Source organism: Caretta caretta, chromosome 1, assembly GCF_965140235.1.
Source record: "Caretta caretta isolate rCarCar2 chromosome 1, rCarCar1.hap1, whole genome shotgun sequence".
In the NCBI taxonomy this organism is placed as follows: Eukaryota; Metazoa; Chordata; order Testudines; family Cheloniidae; genus Caretta; species Caretta caretta.
The window spans coordinates 133,512,665-133,535,664 of record NC_134206.1 but is presented as its reverse complement, the minus strand read 5'-3'; the positions used below and the strand labels follow the sequence as shown (position 1 = coordinate 133,535,664).

General features: G+C 40.3%; 1 protein-coding gene across 4 annotated transcripts in view; it reads right to left on the bottom strand.

The window, feature by feature from the left end:
* The window catches only part of WWC3 (WWC family member 3), a 174,680-nt gene that overhangs the window by 80,862 nt on the left and 70,818 nt on the right, over positions 1-23,000 (bottom strand). For all 4 annotated transcript variants that reach the window (XM_075131229.1, XM_048860547.2, XM_075131228.1 and 1 more), the window contains exons 4-5: positions 17,692-17,768; positions 15,095-15,174 (exon numbers count right to left, since the gene is read on the bottom strand). In XM_075131229.1, coding sequence (XP_074987330.1) covers positions 15,095-15,174; positions 17,692-17,768 — 157 coding nt within the window. The remainder of the gene's footprint in view (positions 1-15,094; positions 15,175-17,691; positions 17,769-23,000) is intronic.

Genomic DNA, 23,000 nt, shown 5'->3' with positions numbered 1-23,000 from the left:
GTCTGACCTCCTGTATAACACGATCCATAGAACTCCCCCAAAATAATTCCTTTTGATCTAGAGCATATCTTTTAAAGAAACATCCTATCTTGATTTAAAAATTGTCAGGGATAGAGAATCCGCCACAACCATTGGTAACTGGTTCCAATAGTTCATTACCCTCACTGTTAAAATTACACCTTATTTCCAGTACGAATTTGTCTAACTTTCTATCACTGGATCTTGTTATACCTTTGTCTGCTAGACTGAAGAGCCCATTATCAAATATCTGTTCCCCATGTTGGTAATTCTAGACTGAGATCAAGTCACCTCTTAACCTTTTCATTAAGTAGATAGACATTATTGAGTCTACCACAATAAGGCATATTTTCTAATACTGTACTATAATCATTCTTGTGGCTCTTCTCTGAACCCTCTCCAATTAATCACCATCCTTGCTCTTTACAGCATATTTCCTAGGACTTTGTTCAGTCTTGTTTTAAAAGTTTCTAGTGATGGGACTCTCACAATTTTCCTTGGGTCAAGAAGTTCTGATTGATATCCAGCCTAAACTAGGAATAATCAATACTTATTCTTTCTGCTGAATTTCAGTGTTCACATCAAAATGGGATCTCATGGCCAGCTTGAAATCACAGGACTGTCCCACAAAATTTCCAACTCAATCCATAGCAGGACACACTCTGGATCTTATCTTTGGTCTGTGAGTTGGGGGTCTGAAGATAACATCTTTATCAAAGCCAGACCACTTCTTGCTCAAGGTTAAGGTCAGCTTCTTTCAGGGGGAAGATCTGTTAGGGCGCTGACGGACCTAGTGCAGGTCCAGATATCTCTGGTGGGTTCTGCTGCTCAACCATTAAATCATTCTGTCAACAGTTTAGCTGATTATGGTAACTTGTTATCAGTAATCATTGACAGACCAACACCTACATACTCTCTCCCATTACCTCATCCTCACAACTCACGTAGAGATACCAATTAAAAATAAGACCAGAGTCCCTACAGATCTTTCTAGAATAAACACTCCGATTGAGATTTCAAAGCTGACAGGGGGATTTAGCCAGCCACTCACTAAAGTTAATGTTAACCTCAACTTCTATGCCTACAGTAGTGTAAAAGAAAGTGTGTATAGGGGGAGAAAGCACGCATAGGGGGAGAGCTAGTAAGAATACTGTTATGGGCAATATGCCACAGCTAATAAAGGAAATCTGTCAGCAGAACTCTCATAATTCAATACAAAGATTGAGTAATACAAAGTGAGAATACTCACAAACTGTATTTACTTGACAATACTATGGATACTAAGAGCTCAAAAATATTCTTTCTGGTAAGCTGACAAGAGTATTGTCAAAGCCGCAAGAGTATTATAAATTTAAAAAAAAAAAAAAGGACAAGGATTTGTGGCTTAGATAGAATGAAAATTATGACAAAAATATCAAAGTGCGAACAAGTATTTATGATAGGGAACAAGCATACCACAGGAAATTATCTTTCATATTCTAGCAGAATGATACAAGATAAACAGAGAGAGAAGATTTATAGCCACCGTGAGGCTGGCAGACCAGGTGCCAGCTTATGACAAAGCCCCAGGCCTCACTGAACACTTACAAGTGCATAGTTAGAAACCAGTCTTGCTTATCTGTGTTAGCATTATCAAAATAAATAGTATATGTTAAGATTGTAAGAATGTGGTTAGTGGTTTATAAAATGCTTGTAGGATGCTGCATATATTGTTCTCACTCAGCTGTACCCCAAGTCAGAACATAACAGCAAACATCTGTATTGTATATAGCCTTATAACTAAGTAACCCATCGAACAAGAAAGAATGCAAATGCTGGTTTCTTACAAGATGTTTTAAATCCTGTTCATTAAACAAAAATGAGCCATTGTGTGAGATCAAGGATCAAAGACTTTGTAAAGTGCATACCTCCCCACCCTCCGGAAGAAGGGGCCTGTGTGGGAACTGCTGCTGTCAGCTTGGTTTGTGTGAGAAGAGGCTATAAATATGTTTACAAGAAAGAATTCTTCATCTCTGGACTGTTTGGATTCTAACTGAAAGAAAAGACTAAGGTCCCCAGAGTTACTCTGCGTAGCCCTAAAAAATTTTTGTGAACTGGCAGATTACTACATCTTTGCTACCTTTCAAAGTTATAGACTGTGACTCATCCGTACATATATTTTCATCTGCTTTAACCTCTGAACAACTCCTTTTTTCTCTCAACTAATACACCTTGGCTGCCAGCGTTGTATTTAATGTGAGATCTGGGGTGCAAATTGACCTGGGTGAGTGACTGCTTTCTTTGGACTGGGTGCAACCAGAATATTTTGTGATTTTTTTGTTGTAAGTGACCACTTATCACATAGTCCAGTTTGCCTGGGTGGCAAAAAAGACTGGAGTGTCTAAGAGGCCTGGCTGTGACTCCATATAAGACTATTACAGTACTTTGGGAGTTCACATTTGTTACTACGTTGGTGAAATCGAATTATAGAACATACCGCCAGTTTGCGATGTCTGCCCTAAGGTAGGCACTCACGGTCATGAGCCACTCCAGACAGCGTGACAGCCACCACAAAAAGGAGGACAACTAGGTTCCTGGAGTCGATTAACAAAGATTTACTTTTGATGTCCTATCTAGCAAGATGTCATTAAGCTACTCCAAGCTAGCAGAACCCTGACACAATCTTGAGCTACTCAGTGCTGACTAGCAGAAACTCAAACTTTATTGAAGGAGAGAGGCTGTTGAATTGCAATATGGAAGGAGGAAAATGATAATAAAAATGATAATTTGCCAAATACACTGAAAATACTAAAATATGACACTGAATACACTACTGTATAAGAATAACTTTATATATAGCCTGAAGAGACACGTCTCTTGCCCCGTCACACAGCATGTGCCTACCACCACCCACTTTCCATTAACTAATCTGATGAAACTCCATTTTCAATGGAGTCTTATCGACATAAATAAAAATAAATTGAAAAAAAAAGGAAAGGAAACCTATTACCAGGTAAATAAGCCATCAGTGAGTTTAGCAATTATGCTAATTCTGGTGATTCTATTGAGAGTCTTGTGATATTCTGATCTACTGAAAGACCTAGCTCCTGGAGTCATGTCACTAACCTCCTGGTTGCAAAGAAAAGGTGGGAAACATGAACCCTGAAATTTCAAACACCAGAGAGGACGTAAAGGTGTTACTTTTAACAATCTCATGATTCTTTTGGGCCTGACTCGTGATTTTTGAATGATATGAGCTGGCAGTACAGGTAAGATTCTGACCAGACTAGACCAAACCACAGTAGAAAAAGTGACTTAAACTCACTAAGAATTGCATATGATACAGAAAGTATTTGGCTTTAACCCAAGGTCACGTTAATATCAAGAACTTGGATTCAATTCAAGTATTAGGCCAGAAAGCCCCCTTCTACCCTCCTGTTGCTTGACACCTACAAGAAGACATCTAGAGAAAAGAAAGATATTTAACTTCAAGTGGAATATTCTACAGGTAAGTATCTGCTAATTCATGTTCTGGGGGAGAGTTGGAGGCTGACGAGTGAGTTTTTATTTTCTCAGACAAAGGGTCACAGCCAATTATACTGTAAACAGTATGACTGACAGCCATACAGTCAATCTAAGCTGACCTAATATTCTAAGGCTGTGGGTCCCAAACTTTTTACTAAGGCGACCCACCAGGGATCTGCCAATCATCCATCACCCCCTCACTCCTGGTGTGTGTGTGTAAAAAAATAAAAATACTATTTTTTTTAAATCATGTAATTGTGCAGACATTTTTATTTTGTTTGCAGCTACTCAGCTCCTCTGCTTCCCCTACACTCAGTCCTACAGCTCCCTGCTCCTCCCTCCCCAGTCCATCCTAGCCCCCAAGCCAACGCTTGGCTCTCCCCAGCCCCCTTGCCCTTGGTCTCCCAGGCCTGCTCTCCCCCTTACCCCCCAGCTGGCCCCTCTTCCCCCATGGCTGGGCTGCGACCACTAACAGGCTGCTAACTGTCCATCCACTAGTTCCGGCCACTTCCTCCACACTGCTGCTGCAACTGTCCAGACCTTGCTCCCCACATCGCTGCCTCCTGCCCCAGCCCAGCAGAAGAGAGAAGTCAGGATTAGTGCTTCAGGGCACACATGGAGGCGGGACCTGATTGGAAGGGTGACAGGTGACACACCCAGACCCTTCCTGGAAGACATCAGTGGCTTATTACCAATTATTTGGGAAACAGTGTTCAAAAGAATACACAAAGTTACTGTCAAGGTTCCTTCCCCACTCTGAACTCTAGGGTACAGATGTGGGGACCTGCATGAAAACCTCCTAAGCTTACTTTTACCAGCTTAGGTTAAAACTTCCACAAGGTACAAACTATTTTACCCTTTGCCCTTGGACTTCCACTGCCACCACCAAACATTTATCTGGGTTTATTTTTATTAGGAAAGCGTCGTTTGGAAACGTCTTTCCCACCAAAATCCTCCCAACCCTTGCACCCCACTTCCTGGGGAAGGTTTGGTAAAAATCCTCACCAATTTGCATAGGTGACCACAGACCCAAATCCTTGGATCTTAGAACAATGAAAACAGCATTCAGTTCTTGAAAAGAAACATTTTAATAGAAGAAACAGTAAAAAGAATCACCTCTGTAAAATCAGGGTGGTAAATACCTTACAGGGTAATTAGATTCAAAACACAGAGAATCCCCCTAGGCAAAACCTTAAGTTACAAAAAAGACACACAGACAGGGATATTCATTCTATTCAGCTCAGCTTAATTTTCTCAGCCATTTAAAGAAATCAGAATCTAACGCATATCTAGCTAGATTACTTACGAAGTTCTAAGACTCCATTCCTGTTCTGTCCCCAGCAAAAGCATCACCCAGACAGAGAGAGAGGCTTTGTTTCTCCCTCCCCCCCAGCTTTTGAAAGTATCTTGTCTCCTCATTGGTCATTTTGGTCAGGTGCCAGCGAGTTTATCCTAGTTTCTTAACCCTTTACAGGTGAAAGGATTTTTCCTCTGGCCAGGAGGGATTTTAAAGGTGATTACTCTTCCCTCTATATTTATGACAGTTACTATTAATTAATATTCTTCCAAGTCATATTCCCATTCATAAATTGCTAGTTTTGAAGGCAACACTAAGAAGATATATCCATATATTAAAAAAAAAGTAGCAGCATTCCTGCCCACAGGATTGCCCTCCATGGTGCCACAGGCCCCGTGCCGGCACCACATCCCTGGGGTCCCGGGGGGGGGGGGGGGAGCAGGAGGGGGTAGAGGGCTTCGTGCGCTGCCCTTGCCTCCAGGCACCACCCTCTGCAGCTCCCATTGGCCGGAAACAGGGAACTGCGGCCAATGGGAGCTTTGGGGGAGGTACCTGGAGGGCTGGCAAGGGCAGCATGTGGAGCCCTGTGGGCCCCCCCCAGCGGCCACGCAGGGACGTGGTTCTGGCTGCTCCCCAGAGCGGTCTGGCGTGGGGCCAGGACAGGCACGCAGGGAGCCGGCCCTGGCCCCGCTGCCACCCCGGAACCACTTTAGGTAAGTGGCACCGGGTCGGAACCCGAACACTTCCTTCACCCCAACTTCCTGCCCTGAGCCCCCTGCTGCACCCTGCACCCCTGTGTACCCCAACTCCCTCCCCTGCGCCCCGTCACACCCCGCACCCCTCCTGCATCCAACCCTCTGCCTTGAGCTCCCTTCCGCAGTCCGCACCCCTCCTGTACCCCTGCCCTGAGCCCCCTCCTGCACTCTGCATACCTCCTACACCCCAACCCCCTTCTCTGAGCCCCCTCATACACTCCTCTTCCCCAATCCCTTGCCCTGAGCCATTCCCGCACCCCCTTCCACACCCTGCACTCCCTCCGGAACCCCAACCCCCTGCCCCGACCCTGCATACAATTTTCCCACCCAGATGTGTGGCCCTTGGCCCAAAAAGTTTGCCCACCCCTGCCTTAGATACAATAAAAAATGGGTAAGGCACAAACTGTTTGTCATCAAGGCATAATCAAACCACTAAATAACAGGAGACAGAAATAAACTGCCCCTTTGAGTACATTATTGTCCATTATGGAGATTGTTCCGTCTTTCTTTGAAATATCTGGTATTGACCACTGTCAGAGACAAGATTTTGGACTGGATGGACCATAATTCTGATCCTTCTTAGCAATTTCTATGATCCTAACTTAATTTTTCTTCATATTTCTTCAAATACTTGAAAGACGTTTGTCCCCATTGAGCATTAGGCCCATAGCATATTTTAAGTTTTAAAATTAACTATTTAATTATGTGAGCATAAAAAATGTTTTGCCATTCTTTGCTTGGCATTTTTCCTCCCTCCCAAAGATACATTTTTCATGAGGCCCTCAATCAACAATACTCATTAGTTTTGATAAAACAAAAATCCCTCAATACTTGGGTGAGCCCAAGTAAGACAGTTTTTTGCCCATCAGATCCATTTTTGAGAAAGCTACATGAGAGTGAAAATACAGTTTGAAAACAGAATTACTTTTTTAAAGTTATTTTACTGTGATTGTGAATTCATTCCTTTTAGCAAAGAAATCAGGAAGTCTACATCCTGGATTCTTTAAGAGAGTGGGATGGTATAGATTGTCTGTTTCTTAAGGTACATCTACACTGGCAGAATTACATCACCGAGAGTTACAGCACTGCTCAGAGAGCGCTGAAGGGAAACCGCTGAGGACAGAGCAGCAGAGTTCACACTGATGACCAGAGAGGCGAGAACAGGCATTGTGGGACACTCCCCGGAGGTCAATGGCAGTGCTGTAATCGCCAGGGTGTCTACACTGGCGCTGCGGCACGGTAGTCCTGGCACGGAAAGCTGTACAGCTCTCGTCGGGGTGGGGTTTTTTTTTGTTTTTTTTTTTTACAGTGCTGCAACTGTGCAGTTTCTGCACACTAAGTGGCTTGGCAGTGTGTTCACCTCGGGAGCTACACCACAGAAAGCTACTTTACTGTGCAGAAGCTTGCCAGTGTAGACAAGGCCTTACACTGCAATGCTAACTGCATCTTTAAATAAAAACTTTGTCCCTTCTTTTGGGCCAAGGAGCTACAGAGCTCTCCAGGTTGGGCATTTGGGGAATCATTTGTCCCTAAGAGAATTCAATTGTATGAGCCCTCATTTGGGAATTAAGGGTAGGATTTTTAAAATCACTCATCACTTCCCTAATTCTGCTCCCGTTTAAACCAATGGGATTGACTTCAACAGAAGCAGAGTTAGACCAATGTTGAGCACTTTTGAAAATCCCACCCTAACTGCCTTTTCTTTGCAGCAAGACTTTTCATTTTGACTTTTGATGCACAGCACAGAGAATTATGCTAGTGACTGACTTAAAGTGACAGGATTCTGCATGGAAGCCTCCTTCATCTGTAACTTGAGCTGTACTTGGACACACACACATACACCCCCCCATCCTTGTTCTCACTTCTACATCTCATATATTAATTATCCATTCTTTATTACGTACCATTTATAATTTAGTAACACCTAGAGGCCACAACAAGATCAGGTCCTTTTGTGTTAGATTCTGCAAAAAAAATTCTCATTCCCTTTCCCCTCTTGTTTCGGTCTGTTCTTCCGTCCTCAAGTTTTTCTTTTTATGCATTTTGGTAATTTTTTTCTTCCCACTAGCTTTCTCAGAGTGCTGTCCTATTTTCCTCTGCCTCTTTCTTCCAGTCTCTGCCCCTCTGTGAAGCCCCCCCCTCTTAGCTTCACAGTGTTCTTTCCAACATTTTCATTCTTTAGCAGTTTATCTCCCTTTCTCTATGCTATTCCCCTTGCATTTTCCCCTCCCAGATCCTTCACATTCAGTCTTTCCCATTTCCTTCCCCACTGCTTTTCTCCTTCCTTCCCTCTCTTCTCCACATTCCCCCACAACCCCTGCTGTTGCTATACTTTTTTCTCTTCTCTCCCCCACTCTCCTGGAGTTGGCAACAATTCTCCAAACCAGCAGGAACCCAGGAGCTGCCAGACCCCCAACTGAAGGACATATTTGTGTAACCTCTGAGCAGGTTATTTTCTTCATACAACATGAGAAAAAAAGGAAAGAGAAATCCTCTCAAATTCACCAGAGTGCACATGGAACACTCCAGTAGTTCCCAGACCACTAGTTGATTTAAAATAGCATACCCTGATAATAACACTGCTCTGATTTTTTTCCTCTTGTCCATAACCTCCCCTCATAACTTGAGACATCTATCCCCTGCTGACTATTTTTGCTCCCCCAAAAGCGTGCAGGCTTCTTTCCCTGTTGCTCAGTCGACTACTACCTACTGCATGTCTCTCTCTTCAGTGCAAAAACCTGGCCTCCAGCTCCTTGTTCAGCTGGGCACAGTTCTACAGGCAGCTGCAGGAAGCCAGAGCTAGGATCTAGCTGTCTGCACCTAAGAGAAGCAAGCTGGCGAGGAAAAAGGTATGGGCTTTTGCGTAGCTGCTTGCCACAGTCTGGGATTGCAGTTTCCCAGAAGAAGTTTTCAAAACCTGGGAATGTTACAACCAAATCAGGACTATTGACAGACATGCACTAGTGGCTTTGCTTCTCTGTCCTTTGCTCCCACTTACCAGAGGAATAATGGTAGGATCCTTTGATGCATGTGTTCTCCTTTGGGAGCACAGAACAGAATGGACATCTGCTCTAAACAACGAAGCTTAAAAGGAGCCAGCCACCACTCTTCTGCTCTTTGGCTTCAACTTTCAAGCTAGGGAGCAGGTCTGCAGTGCACGCAAGAATCTGGGAGCTTCCCAGTTACCACAGCTCCTCAACTCCAGTATCTTTTCACCTGCTACATACTTCCATCTCCACAGTTAAACGGGCCCATCAAAGTTGGGTGGGAGCAGAGACAGACGTTACAGTTAACAGTCACCATGTTTATTTTTTTGTTCTACTACCTGTACTGCAGGCTGAGTGGCCTCAGTGACCACATATACCTGAAAGAGCTGTATCCTTCTAGAGATGTCTTGGGCTCACATACGTGAGGAGCTGCCTCACAGGTTAAAGAACCATTTGCTGTAAATGGTGAGATTCATTGTTAGTGGTAGCAAAAGGGCTTATCAAATTCAACTCTTGAGTAAACTGTTGCTGCAAATTTATCTTGTACGATATTTCTGAGGTAAAAGAGAAAGAAAATGTGTGATCTTTATTAAAAATAATAAACTTATGAATTTTTTTTCCAAAATTAAATTGGCCCCTATAAAAATGTTTTGCTTTCAACATGATTTTTAAGTTGTCAAGAGACAACAACTAATAGGATAAAATTGAATGTGCAGTAATACAATTTACTGTCTATATTACTCCTTTTTACTCTACATACCCTGAAAAAACCACTGCCCAACCCTACCAGCTGATTTCCCAAATCACACAATAGATTACATCCTAAAAGAATGGAAAGTTGTGTTACATCATCTGCATTTTACATCACTGATCCTGGCAGCAGGCCTTCAGTTAACCACAGAAACTTTTCTGCAAGTCTTTGGTCAACAGCAGATAAAGAAGACAGGTTTTCTGCAGAAACCATCCCATTACCAGAAACAATACCTTTTTTATTTTCACACTATTTTTATATCTTTTTTTTCCTGTTATTAGAGCGCTAGTCATATCTGGTGTTTTCTCAGGGACCACATTTGCTGTAATTTTATATCTACATTATACAAGAAAACTACGTTAAAAGAACATGATTGACGTTGCAAGGTCAAACACTCAAAAACTGAAAAGTGCTGGAATTACGTTTACCTATGCAACCTTAATTTGGCCACCTTGTGCCTACAGATTACAATGCAGCCTTTAATTACATAATCAGACTCTATTTTGTCAACAGGACCTTCCTTACTGAGCAGGTTGGATGATGCTCACTTACTTTGTTTTCTCCTCATAGTTCAATGCTTTATTTACCGCATACTATTCAAACCCTCTTCTTAAAATTGAATTATTAATTTCCTCATGGGCCTTTCTCCAGCATTCATCACTATAAGATTTGTGTACTTCACAAACATTTATTAATTTACCTTCACAACACTGCTCTGAGGTGACACGGTGGTATTATCTTCATTTAATATATGGGGAACTGAGTCATAGAAAAATGAAGCTTAAGTTTCCATTAAATTTGAATGCTCAGTTTTAAACACTTCGGACCTAATTTTTCAGAGTCCTTAGCTCTTTATAACTTCAAAGCACAACTCTCATTGACTTCAGTTGCAGCTTTGAGAGCTCAGCACTTCTGTAAATCAGACCCCAAGGTCTCAAGTCAGGCAACCAGAAAATGAACAACCACCTGTGAAAAGTTTAGTTGATGTGATTTGCCTTGCATGCTAAAGAAACCCTGTATCAAAGGCAGGGATAATATCCAATTCTACAGGACAGCATTCAACTGCCTTAACCATGAGATCATTCTTTGTCTTCTCACAATCTCCTACCTCATTCACTACACACCACCTGACTTCTGCAAAAAATCAGGCAGTGGTCCTACATGCAACAGTCTCCTTTTCCACAAATCCCTGAGTAGGGATCCCTAGACTAAGTTCATCCTGTGGACGGAATGAGGCAGAGATCCTGAGGAAGAAGTATTATGTAATCACATAATCACTTCCCAGGTGAAGGGGGAGTAGCTGCCCTTAGTGGAAGAGTTTAAGTATCTAAGGGTCTTGTTCATGAGTGATGGCCAGTGGGAGCAGGAGATTGACTGGCAGATTGGTGAGGTGGCGACAGTGATGCGGGCTCTGTGCTGATCTGTGGTGGTGAAGTGGGAGCAGAGCTCTTGGATGAATCCCTTGGTTTACGGGTCACTCTACATCACCATCCTCACCAATGGTCATGAACTTTGGGTAGTGACCGAAAAGACGAAATCACAGGTACAAGTGGTGGAAATGAGGTTTCTCCGCAGGGTGGCTGGGCTTACTCTCCAAGACAGAGTGAGGAGCTCGGCTATATGGGAGGGCCTGGGAGAAGAACAACCATTCCTCCGGATCGAGAGGTGCCAGTTGAGGTGGTTCAGGCATGTGATAAGGATGCCCCCTGGGAAGTTTCCGTTGGAACTCTACTGAGCACGTCCCACTGGGCAGAGGCCCCGAGGCTGACCCAGAACATGCTGGAAGGATTCTGTCTCCTGGCTGGCCTGGGAACGCTGGAAAATCCCCCAGGAGGAGCCAGAATCTGTTGTGGAGGAAAAGGGGGTCTGGTCCTCCCTACTCTCCATGTTGCTGCCGCAACCCACACAAGGAAAAACAGCATAAAGGAAAAGTAGTAGTAGTAATAATTAAAGACTATATCATATGCATAAGGGGGGTGAATTATGGTTACACAGGCAACCTTAATTCTGGCATTTCCTAACTTTTGAGTGCTTATATTTACAACCTTAGCAATATTCTTTTAGCATAGTTTATGTGAACGTAACTTCACAGATTTGAAAAAAAAAAAAAAAGTATAGTGAAAAGACAGAAATTGACAACATATTGATGCCCCCAAGATTCATCAGCAGAGTTAGAACCTTTAGATCTACCACACAGACCTCTCCACTTGAGCCAACGGAGTAAATAATAGCAAGCATAGGATGTCATCCACTATGCAAACCAGGATTAGAGAGGGATGAAATACACACACACACACTTTGCCAGTGGTCCCATTCCCTCCAAGACTGACCCCTTTTGGTCAGTCACCTCCAACCTGCCTCTTTCCTGTATCTTTCCCACCCCTGGCTCCTTGCCCTATTCTCCCACTCTCCACTCCTCAGGCTTCTCAGATCAATCCCAGTCTCAGTCCCCACACCCTATTCCAGTCTTTTTTTTTTTGCTTTCCTAGGCAGTCCCAGTTCCCCACTCTTGGCTCTTCCTCCTATCTGTCCATCCCCTCATCCACCACTGGCTCCCCTGGGGTTCTCATATAGTCAGTGTCCATCCTCACCCCCTTCCTAGCTCCAAAGCCCAGTTTCTCCGCTTCTTGGCTCCTGGTCCTAATCTCTTTGCCCCACCAGTCCCAATTCTCTTCCCACACCTCAGCTCCTTGTCAGATCTGTCTCCCTTCCTTCTGCCCCTTCTACCTTAGTTTCTAGTCTCAGCCTCCTTGTCCAGCCATTATCAGTCTCCCTGCTCCCCCAGCTCCTTGTTCTATCTCAGTGTTCCCTCCAACCAACTGATCTGGCTGGCTTTTGTCCCCTCTGCATTCAGATCAGATGGCTTACTCCTCCACACTGCATGGGTGCCAGAAGGGGGTCACTGAGCACACAGGATAGACCGCCTCACTGCCCTCGGGTCCATTATCTGGCCCCACCCTTGCCTGGAGCAGCTGGGAGCAGCCATTAAAGGGAAAGTCAAGCTTTGTCACTGTAGCCCTGGGCTGCAGTGTGATCAGTCACGCTGTGGAGATGGGCCATGCGCAATCTGGGCAGCACAAGGAGCAGTGACGGACCAAAACATGGAATCTACAGAGAAGTTACCTGCTAAAATCAAAATCTCTACCGAGCATTCAAAAAGTGTGTTTTTTCAAAGGCTTATAACTTGGCCAGGTTTTCAAAGGGATGGCAAAATGCATATCCCTCACACAAAGGATCCCCGCTGCTTCGTCCTGTTCCCACCCAGCCAAATTTCAAGTCCCTGCTCTGAAGGACGGGGTCAGTGGAGCTATTCAAAGAAACGGTCAACAGAATTTTTTTAATATAGGCAAAATAATGTATTGTCCCCCTAGCCTCATTATCCAAAACATCTGAACCATTTTGGCTGAAACCAACAAATAAATAAATATATAGCTCAGACTGAGAAAGACATCTAGCATGGAAAATTTCAGCCCAAGTAGTGTAAGTCTGGCAAAGTTATAATAAATTGAAAACAGGGTCTTATAATGGGAAGTGTCAGGCAATCTTAACAGGCAGCACTACCTGCCCCACCTATAATAAAATCTGTCTGATCTTCTAGGTCTCAGTCCAGGACCATTGAAGTCAACAGGAGTTTTAACACTGACTTCAGTAGTATTAGGTTCAGGCCCCTAACTGCACATAATATTTTGCTGTTTGGAAGCTGTGCGAGGGTTTTAAAGACCTAACATTCACTCAGATGCAAAGCTCAAAACACAATGATTCCTACCACTGCTTAAAATCAGACTTAAAAATGAAAGGAAACACATGATTGCAAACCAAACAATTAAGACTTCACTCCTGCTATTTTATACTTGGTAATTACTTGAAAATGTAATTAATAAAATAGTTTTGACATAGCCTAGCGAGAAGGCAGAAAGCAGCGGTGAAGACTGAAGTTTTTAAAGAAATTCTACAGCAGAAGAGGAATTAACAAGGTGACTGAGCTTAAAGCACCTGCAAAAAACTTAAGTTTTCCATTTTAAAAGAATGGGGGAGAAGATCTACTTGGCTGTCTATTTTGTGACAATGCAGTTTCTCTGTATGGATTGATACAACAAAATGTCAGATTCACACATGATTCAAAACATATATCCAAAAAACAAGCCTTCCCAGAGCAGCCTTTTTTAAAAAAACAAAAAAACAAAAACCACATATCTCCTGGCTCATAAGTCAAGAAGTCACTGTGGAGAACATACAGAGATCAGCAAAGCAAGAGTGCTCTAGAGAAATTCTTGAAGAAAATTCCATCACAGCTTCAGATAATACACTAACAGACATATGGCTGCCTTCAATAAACAATAATGGATGAGAAATGAGACAAAGCAGGAGCAATATCATGGCTTCAGTGTCAGTGATAAACAAGCATTAAAGCACTGAAGCAGAGAACAGTTATGTCTGAACTTTTAAATCCAATGAAGTGAGCTGTAGCTCACGAAAGCTTATGCTCAAATAAATTTGTTAGTCTCTAAGGTGCCACAAGTACTTCTTTTCTTTTTGCGGATACAGACTAACACGGCTGCTACTCTGAAACCTCTCTCATCAGAGTTACCTAAAGAACTATTAGTTGATCAGATTCACAAAATCCTACTTTAAAAGTAATTATTGGTTTTTTCTCCCTAATGTAAGCAATTTAACTTAGACTAAAATCTTAGACATTAATATTTAGGTTCACAACTACTTCTCAGGTTGTTTCCCCCACCCCCACAAAACCATACAAGAGAAAGGTTTGAAATTGCCTTCAAATCACTTTCTTTGTTTTTGGATCTTCCTAGAGAGGTGACTAATCCTTCACAGACCAGAACAGAGTGTTAAATTGGAACCCTATCATCTTCATTTTAAGTTAACCTCATGTCATGGGAAAGAAGGGAAACTTTTAAAACTAAGACATTATTAAGTCACTGTGTAAGGCATAAATTTTTATGTGTGTATGTGCTACCTGTCATGTGAATACAGTATTCTGAATTATTGTTTGTCTTGAAACAGCCAAGGTCTTTTCACTATATTAAACAGTTCCTTTGTGTGTTACTATATATTTTCCATTACTTTAGTATATTCATAATTGGTCTTCTATTTTAAACCTCTGACTGTTTTTAGGCCTCGCAGTTACTTGATGTAGTCAATTTAAAAGACATTTGTGCATGAGGATGTCTAGTTAATATTTGCCAGTGAAGTACTTTGGCCTGACGAGAATTTTCGTCTCTTAAACTTTTAAGTACGAACTTTGTTGTTGCTTACTAAGTACCATGTTTAGCAAATGGAAATTAAAATGGAAAAGAAAGCAGCTACCTGTTTTTAGATTGCTGCCTGAAAGTCAGAAATTAAGGACAACACTCATTTGTAATAGTAAGCAAACACCACTTCTACAGCAAGCTTGAAAGGGAATTACTATAGTCTAAAACACAAAAATTGATCAATTTTTGCATATTTTGCCAATTTTTCATAAACTTGCTGGCACATTGATCAACGGACTCATCATCCAAAATAATTCCAGCCAATCTTGCTTACATCCGTTTGCCTTATCAATGAGAGCACATTGTTAGCACCATCCGCGGTTGTCTAAGTAGGGACAGTAAGAAAAAAACAAAACAAAAACAAAGGACAATTCCTATACAAAAATAAAAACTTGCAGCAGGAGTCTGTGCATTAAATAAAGCTTTGCAACACTTCCAGTTAGGTGAAACAAGAAAATATGGCAACAGGAAGAAAAAGAAAAATTCCCCCCTCCCACAACCACCCAACTCACTCTTGTAGTGTTTCCACTCCTTTTTCTTTATACTGCAGTTCTTCCTTCATATGTGCCAACTCTCGTTTTAGTCTAGAAAGCTTAAAACAAAATATTTTTTAAGCAAAAATACATTATGGCAGCAAATCACTGAGTAACTATTATTATTCTTTCAAATAATTCTTCTTCAAATAATTGTTCTTTCAAGAATTTAAAATTACTGTGCATTGTTCAAAGACTAGTATTTTCAAAGTGAAAAGTGATAATCTGTTTGGTTTTTTAATCTACAGAAAAACAAAATCAACAAATGCTTTATAGAAATATTAATAAAAACCAACCCAACAATGCTCACAAAGGAACAACACTGCCAAATGTAAAAGGCAGCTGCTTCTTTGTATAATCTTCTACTATGCTATCTGCTATCACTTGTTCTGACAGCCAACAAGTCTCTGTCTACATGTCATTTCCCATCTTCCCCGGAACAGTGATTTCCCATCTAACCCTGTAGTAGACAGCCACCCAAAAACCTGCCCAACAATACTGAAAACTATACGTCAGGCAGCCGGGAAGGGGAAGAGGTTCAGCACTATGGCTTTTTCCATGGGAAGAATGTTCATTTAAAGTCACTAGAGACTGTGATGATTCATCTGCCCACTTTTATTTCTGTATTCTAAAACAGAAGTTACAAAGTGACCCTTCGGCAGCAGTAAATAGTGAAAGTTGCCTGGTGGATCATTTACGTAATGTAATAATAAGGAGCTGTTCATTATAATCTCCCCAAAATTTGGTGCATGTCTGCAGTGACATTTACGACCAGGTTTCACGATTTTAATAAAGGTGCTTCTTAATTGATGCTTATTGTAACAGATATGAAACCAGACATAATTCTGTGTATGGATGTGTTATATTTTTGGTTAAAAAGGTACATATATGTTTTTGGACAGGCTCTCCTTTGTTTATATACGCATTTCAATACATGATGCCGTCAACCTACTGCCACAGAAAAAAGGGAAAATGTGAGTTTCATAAACAGAAAAACTGAGTCGCCCAGAGATTTAGCAGATTTTCTACGATGTATCCGAAACACTGATAAGACGTATATAAATCAGTAAGTGACAAAATGATTAACATGACATCTTCCTCATGCCCCGCAAAAACAGAAATCACATCATCATCATATCAAAACAGGCAGTATATAGTGACTTCTTGGATTATCTAGTCCAAGCCTATAAAATAAACTCAGCTAAAATAAGAAAATATATCACTAATATCTTCCATGTTTACATATTCAATGGTGTATAGTATATTGCACTCTTTATATTAATTCCATCTACATGAGCATGCATAACACAGAAGTTCACCCTATGCAGGGAAGTAAAAAGGTGTATTTCATGGTCACTTTATTGTTCGACTACGGGGGGGGGGGGGGGGGGACAGAGATGGTAATCCATATGCAAGTAGAAAAGTCACTTATTTTCTTTAAACCTTGTTTAGACAAATTGAGTGACATTTTAACTTGCTATATTTTCTTGTTTGGTTTGCTGCATTTTCTAAACATTAGGTCTATCACATACACTATGTTGTAAATGCATGCTGACAGAATACATGCCTTTGATGGGTGGTGAACATAATTTATTTCCAGAGCTACTCCTGTGAAAAGTGGTCACTAAATCATGAAGTCATAAACAGGACCACCACCCTTCAAGGATATGTATTTTATTTATTTCATTAATCCAGCATCTGGCATGCTAAGTCCCATTTTATCCATTAATAAAAGGAATATGCAATTTAGATATATGGTGGGCCTTAAGTTCTAAGTTGTTTTATTAATTGTGGACCTCTAACTAGCTTCTATTAAATGTGTAGAATTTTACTGTTCGTTAGGAACACTGACAGATTTGGAAACAAAAATATAACTTTCCCCTCTACCACTGTAACTACTTCAGACAAGACAATATTCAAAATATGGTTCTAACCTAAAAATGGTTAAGTAAAAATGGTACTTTCTTATACAACAGATGTGGTCCGTATGTGTTCAGAGTTATATATGCTTACCATAGTATGTGATGGAGTGGTGGGCAGTAGGGGGAGAGGGTTTATTTGTCACTTTTTATTCTTTTATAGATGCAGCCCTGGGAAAACGATCTATTCTGGATTGTGCATCAACTGAACTGATCACTGAGTTCTCAACACAGAGCCACATCCTGACCTCAGTTACATCTATAGAACCCTATGGAACACAATAGCAAAATCTAAAGACAATTGGTTTTGACAAGTGTTGCTGGGGACAGAATTTGGCTTGCAGCATATTTGCTACTAGTGGTAATGCTAGAGACAGAAAGGAAATTATTTTTAAAATACAAGTTGAGTTTGTGTGTCTGTCATTCAGAAAATAAATTCTTTACACTTATAAACAGGAAAAAAAAATATTTGGAGTCACTGAGACATAGTAAATATGGAACCACACTGCTATTTTTATTAAATAATTGTTCAAGAGTAGAAGGGCACTTTAAACATGTGCAGTTTTAAAAAGTATACATACACAACTTCTAAGTCTAATGGTGGGTGCGTGGGTACAGCATTGTTTTAATCACATAACATCAAAAAAGATTACTCACTCTGTCACGTCGGCTTGCTATTTCTGCTTTAATCTGATATGGGTCATACTTGGTATTAGTTGAAAATCCAGAGAATGCTAAACAAATGGAAAACAATGGTATTTTATAATAAATTTTTCACGTTTCCAATGTGTTAAATGATCGTGTGTGTGGGTTGTATGCCATGTAAATTGTACCAATAGGCTACCCAGTCCAAACATGTTTCTAAAACTTCAAATCCCCAACTGAGCAAATCACTTAAGCATGTGCTTAACTGTTTTGTGGGATCAGGGCCAAAAAAAGTACATACTTGTCAAAGTGTGGCTACACGTAATTCAGGGTTCCCAAAGTTGAGTCATTCTATTTCAAAGATGGAACAAGCTTATTTGTCTACAACTTCCAGACGTCTTTGTAGGATATGACAATCATTTGTGGCAAGACTTGCTCAGTGTAATTATTTTTGAGTATAACACAGAAATGTTTGTAGCCAAAATGATTTCTTCTAAACAGTAGTTGACAGTACGTTTAATGGATTTTTCCATTTATTTTTCTTGCAGTTAAGGAACTTTAATAAAAATTTAACAAATTTAATGTTCCTATGGTAACACAGTTTTTATTTACAACCTCCTCAACATGATTACAGATAGAAGTCATTTTTGGCTGTTAGTTAAGTGTATGGTATTTATATGCAATAAATATAAGAATTTATTTAGCTGGACAAAATTTGGACTGAACCATCTAATAGAATGTGAATCAATCTGGTACCAAATACATATAAAGGAAGTAAAATCACATCATCACAAATTTCAATTTAACAAAGCCCTTGTAAGAACAGAAAACTAGGAGAAATTGTTCCACATCAGTTTCCAGCTCAACCACCCCAGACTGATGAAATTCTGTCTGCTTGCAACTAAGTGCATTCAGTAACCACATCAAGTTTACAGTTCAAAAATGTCCTCACTCTCAGAGTTACAACCCCTCAACAGTGAGTGTTTTAATAATCTCATCACAACTTCTCTTAAGACAGTTATTTAAAGACACCTTTGTGTTTTCTCTTTTGGTAGACTGAGGTTTTCCAAGATGCAACATCATTTCATACACGAACATATTATTTCTTTTATAACGGTACAAGATTTCAAAAGTCAATCTGGGCTGAATTCTAACTGGGAAGTTATCTTGTGTGTACCTAAAGTTATTCATTATCTATCCTGAATTGCTATATAACAGCACTGTCTGTTGATTAAAAGCTGCTACCTTCCATTCCAGTGTAACTGTCAGGATCATCTCCGGAGCCTTTTTTAAAAATTGTCAATGCATTAACTACCTTCCAGTTATTTGCCACACGGGCTTGTCTCAGTGTTTATTATTGTTCAATGTATCAATTTGTTCCAAAACCTCCCTTTATTGACAGTTCCTCAGATTTGGGACAGTTCCTCAGATTTGTTGCCCAAAAAGGATTGCTCTGATGTGGGTATCTCCCCCACATCCTCTCCAGTGAAGACAGATGCAAAGAATTAATTTAGTTTCTTTGCAATAGCCTTGTCTTTCTTGACTGCTCCCTTAACACCTTGGTGGACTATTGGCCTCCATCCCGGTTTTGCAGGCTTCTGATGTACTTAAATTCTTACTGTTAGTTTTGCATCTTTAGCAAGTTGCTTCCCAAATTCTTTCATGGCCTGCCTTATTATATTTTCACACTTAACCTTCCAGAGATCATGCACCTTCTCATTTCCTTATTAGGATTTGACTTCCAAATTTTAAAGATGCCTTTTTGCCTGTTACAGCCTCCATTACTCTGCTGTTTAGCCATAGTGGCATTCTTTTGGTGGTCTTCTTGTCTTTTCTGATTTGGGGCACACATTTAATCTGAACCTCTATTATGCTGTTTGCAGGCATTTAATCCTTCTGACAGCTCCTTTTAATTTCTATCTAACAAGCATCCTCATTCTTGTGTAGTTCCCCTTTTTAAAGTTAAATGTTACTGCAGTGGGATTTTTTGGTATTATCCCCACACAAGGATGTGACATACAATGTCTCTTCATACTCTAGGAAAAAGAGAACTTAATGTGTGCAGTTTAATGCAATACCGAAGGGGAACATAATGTCAAGTAACTGTTTAAAAAAATTGAGAGTTGGGAAAATTATTTTCCATCACCATCCCAGGCATAAATGAGTAATAATGGCCTTAAATTATAACAAGAAATGTTTAATTTTAATGCCCCCTCATTCATTCCATCATGTGGATCTGACCAGAATGCCTGTTTTGAGATTAGAAAGGATTTTTTTTCCTTTGGGGCCAAATTAGCAAGGTGTCTGGGGAGGGAGGTCTGGGTTTTGCCATGGAAGTCCTGTTGGTTAAAAGGAATAGTTAATGTTAAGAAGTAATACAGGAATATCTAATTCGTAGCAATTAGCAGCCAGTGTCTAATGTGGATAAAAAGGCTAAAAGGGCCAGCTCCCAGAAGTAAATGTGGTTAAGAGTCCCAGAAAATGGCTGGCGGACCTGTTAGAGTGTACAGAAAAGGGGAGACCTGAAGCCCTTGCAGACTGAGGTAGTAAAAGGATTTTGAAGTGGGCTAAGTCCAAGAGGTTAGGTTGGAGACTGCAAAATCTAATTTGCTGGTTTTATTGTGTGAAGCCATTTAGCCCAGCACTGGGCCCAATAAAATGCCTGGTATTTCAGGAGAGTCCCTCTCTACCCATTGTTACTGAAGTTGTGGCCTGACACTTTATAAGACAGCTCAGCATTTCATTCTGCTGTGTGTCTTGATCAATTGTGGAAAGAACTTTATAATACCGAATAAACCATGCAGTAACTTGCCAAAAGACGTCGTGCAATTGCTATCAATACATGAACTGAAATTCTCTAATCCAGAATTTCATAAACTTTTTCATAGTGTTGATCACAATTTAAGAGTGAAAGAGTTTCATGGACACCTCCACTTCCACCTGCAAACATACAGATCTCACCTTCCCCTGCTCATGAACACATAGCCTTGATGAATTTACAGCATATGTATACATAGAAAGGTCTATGTATTTTTAAACTGTCTTTTAATCCGATTTGACAGATGGAAACAAGAAGGATTATATGATCATCGTTCGACAAACCAGCTCTCCACAGATCCAGAACTGCTCTAACTGGTCAGAGACCAATACTTAGAAATGTTTACTGATACTGAAAACATTTTTACTGGTCTAAAATGTTTCTAGATCTTAAAGCACAAGTGAAACAGTTTATTACAAATATTTTTCCAGTACTTTGTTAGGCTTCTGATTCTGGGGAATGCCAGCAACACATCTCAGTAGTTCCAGAAACTTAAAAATTAGTTAGTATTTGTACCTTTCCTATGGATACTCTCCCAGCAAAGTCTGAGTAATTGTTTGTGTCCAATTCTGCTGCTGTTATACGCAGTTTACCTTTTCTGGGTAGAAGAAGAACTACAACAGTCCAATCACATAAAACAGTAAAATAATAATAATAAAAAAATCAGACCTTATTTCCCCAATACTTTCTCCACTTATATAAAAACTGCCCTGTGCAAAATGATAGGAAATAGGTTATCAAAATTAGTGGAACTAAAGTCTTGTGGAACTACTAAAAGTCTTGAAAAATAAAGAAAAATATTTATAAATTGGATGACTTTCCTATTTTAAAATTACATCAAATTATATTAATTTGCTTTTTTTCCCCATTCCAATTATGACATTATTTTAGCAGCTAATCTTGCATGCCAAAAGAGCTGAGATATAAATGCTTCATAAAGCACCAGTTTCAGCCTGTTATAGTTTTTGCAATACCAGCAACTAAAACTATGTTAGACTATAAGTGGGAAGAAAGCAAGATGGCAATCTAAGTAGTATGACTTTGGTATCCAGTACCTCAGAAACCAAAAGGGCCAAAAACAAAAGCTATTTCTCAGCTTTCCAACAGTACATACCACTAGTGGTTTGATAGACTTTGCCACTGATCCCTTGGCCCAACAAAGTTTTTTTGGCCATTGTTACAGGAGTAAACATTATTAGATCAGGGTAATTTTCAGAGAGTTGGATTCACACCAAGAATAGATAAAAATTTAATAAGGATGTTATTGAAATCTATTAATATTATTCTGGGACAACAGGGAGGGAAGGACAAAGACTCAAAAGTTCCTTGCAACTCCAATATCTAAAGGAACTTAGTTTTATTTATCAGCTCACTGATTATTTCAACAAAAACAAATTCTCAAGTAGTTGTTGCAGGAAACAGCAAAGAAAAATGTAAGATGGTTTTTGCACCGCTCTGAAAAAACGTTTTTGATTTTTAAACAAACATTAACCCTACAGTGATAGATTTTTTAAAATATTCTGAAACCAGAGGGCATACCATGTAAAAATTATTCACAAATTATAGGTGTTAGGAGGGAACTAAAATAGTGAAGCTGGAAAGAAGGACAGCCAAATATAGCTTTTACTTTAGAGGAAAAGAGACATATGCATTTGAGAAAACAGTCAAACATGAATTCATTTACTTTGCATTTGTCATAACTGCTACTGCCAAGATAATTATTAAAGATTATTATTAAAGATAATTATTAAAGATAAATACTTTTTAAACAGGATTTTTTGTTTCGAGTCTATTTTCACTACTTGATCCCGCACTTAAATTTATAATGCTGCTATTGTTAATATCATGTTTATTACCATGTTAACATATGACTATGATGTCACAAAATGTTACAATTAAAACTTAAGAAAGAGAAGATCATAGAATATCATGGTTGGAAGGGACCTCAGGAGATCATCTAGTCCAACCCCCTGCTCAAAGCAGGACCAATCCCTAACTAAATCATCCCAGCCAGGGCTTTGTCAAGCCTGACCTTAAAAACTTCTAAGGAAGGGGATTCCACCACCTCCCTAGGTAACACATTCCAGTGTTTCACCACCCTCCTAGAGAAAAGTTTTTCCTAATATCCAACCTAAACCTCCCCCTACTGCAACTTGAGACCATTACTCCTTCTTCTGTCATCTGCTACCACTGAGAACAGTCTAGATCCATCCTCTTTGGAACCCCCTTTCAGGTAGTTGAAAGCAGCTATCATATCCCCCCTAATTCTTCTCTTCCACAGACTAAACAATCCCAGTTCCCTCAGCCTCTCCTCATAAATCATGTGTTCCAGACCCCTAATCATTTTCGTTGCCCTCTGATGGACATTTTCCAATTTTTTCACATCCTTCTTGTAGTGTGGGGCCCAAAACTGGACACAGTACTCCAGAGGGGACCTCACCAATGCCCAATAGAGGGGAACGATCACATCCCTCAATCTGCTGGCAATGCCCCTACATATACA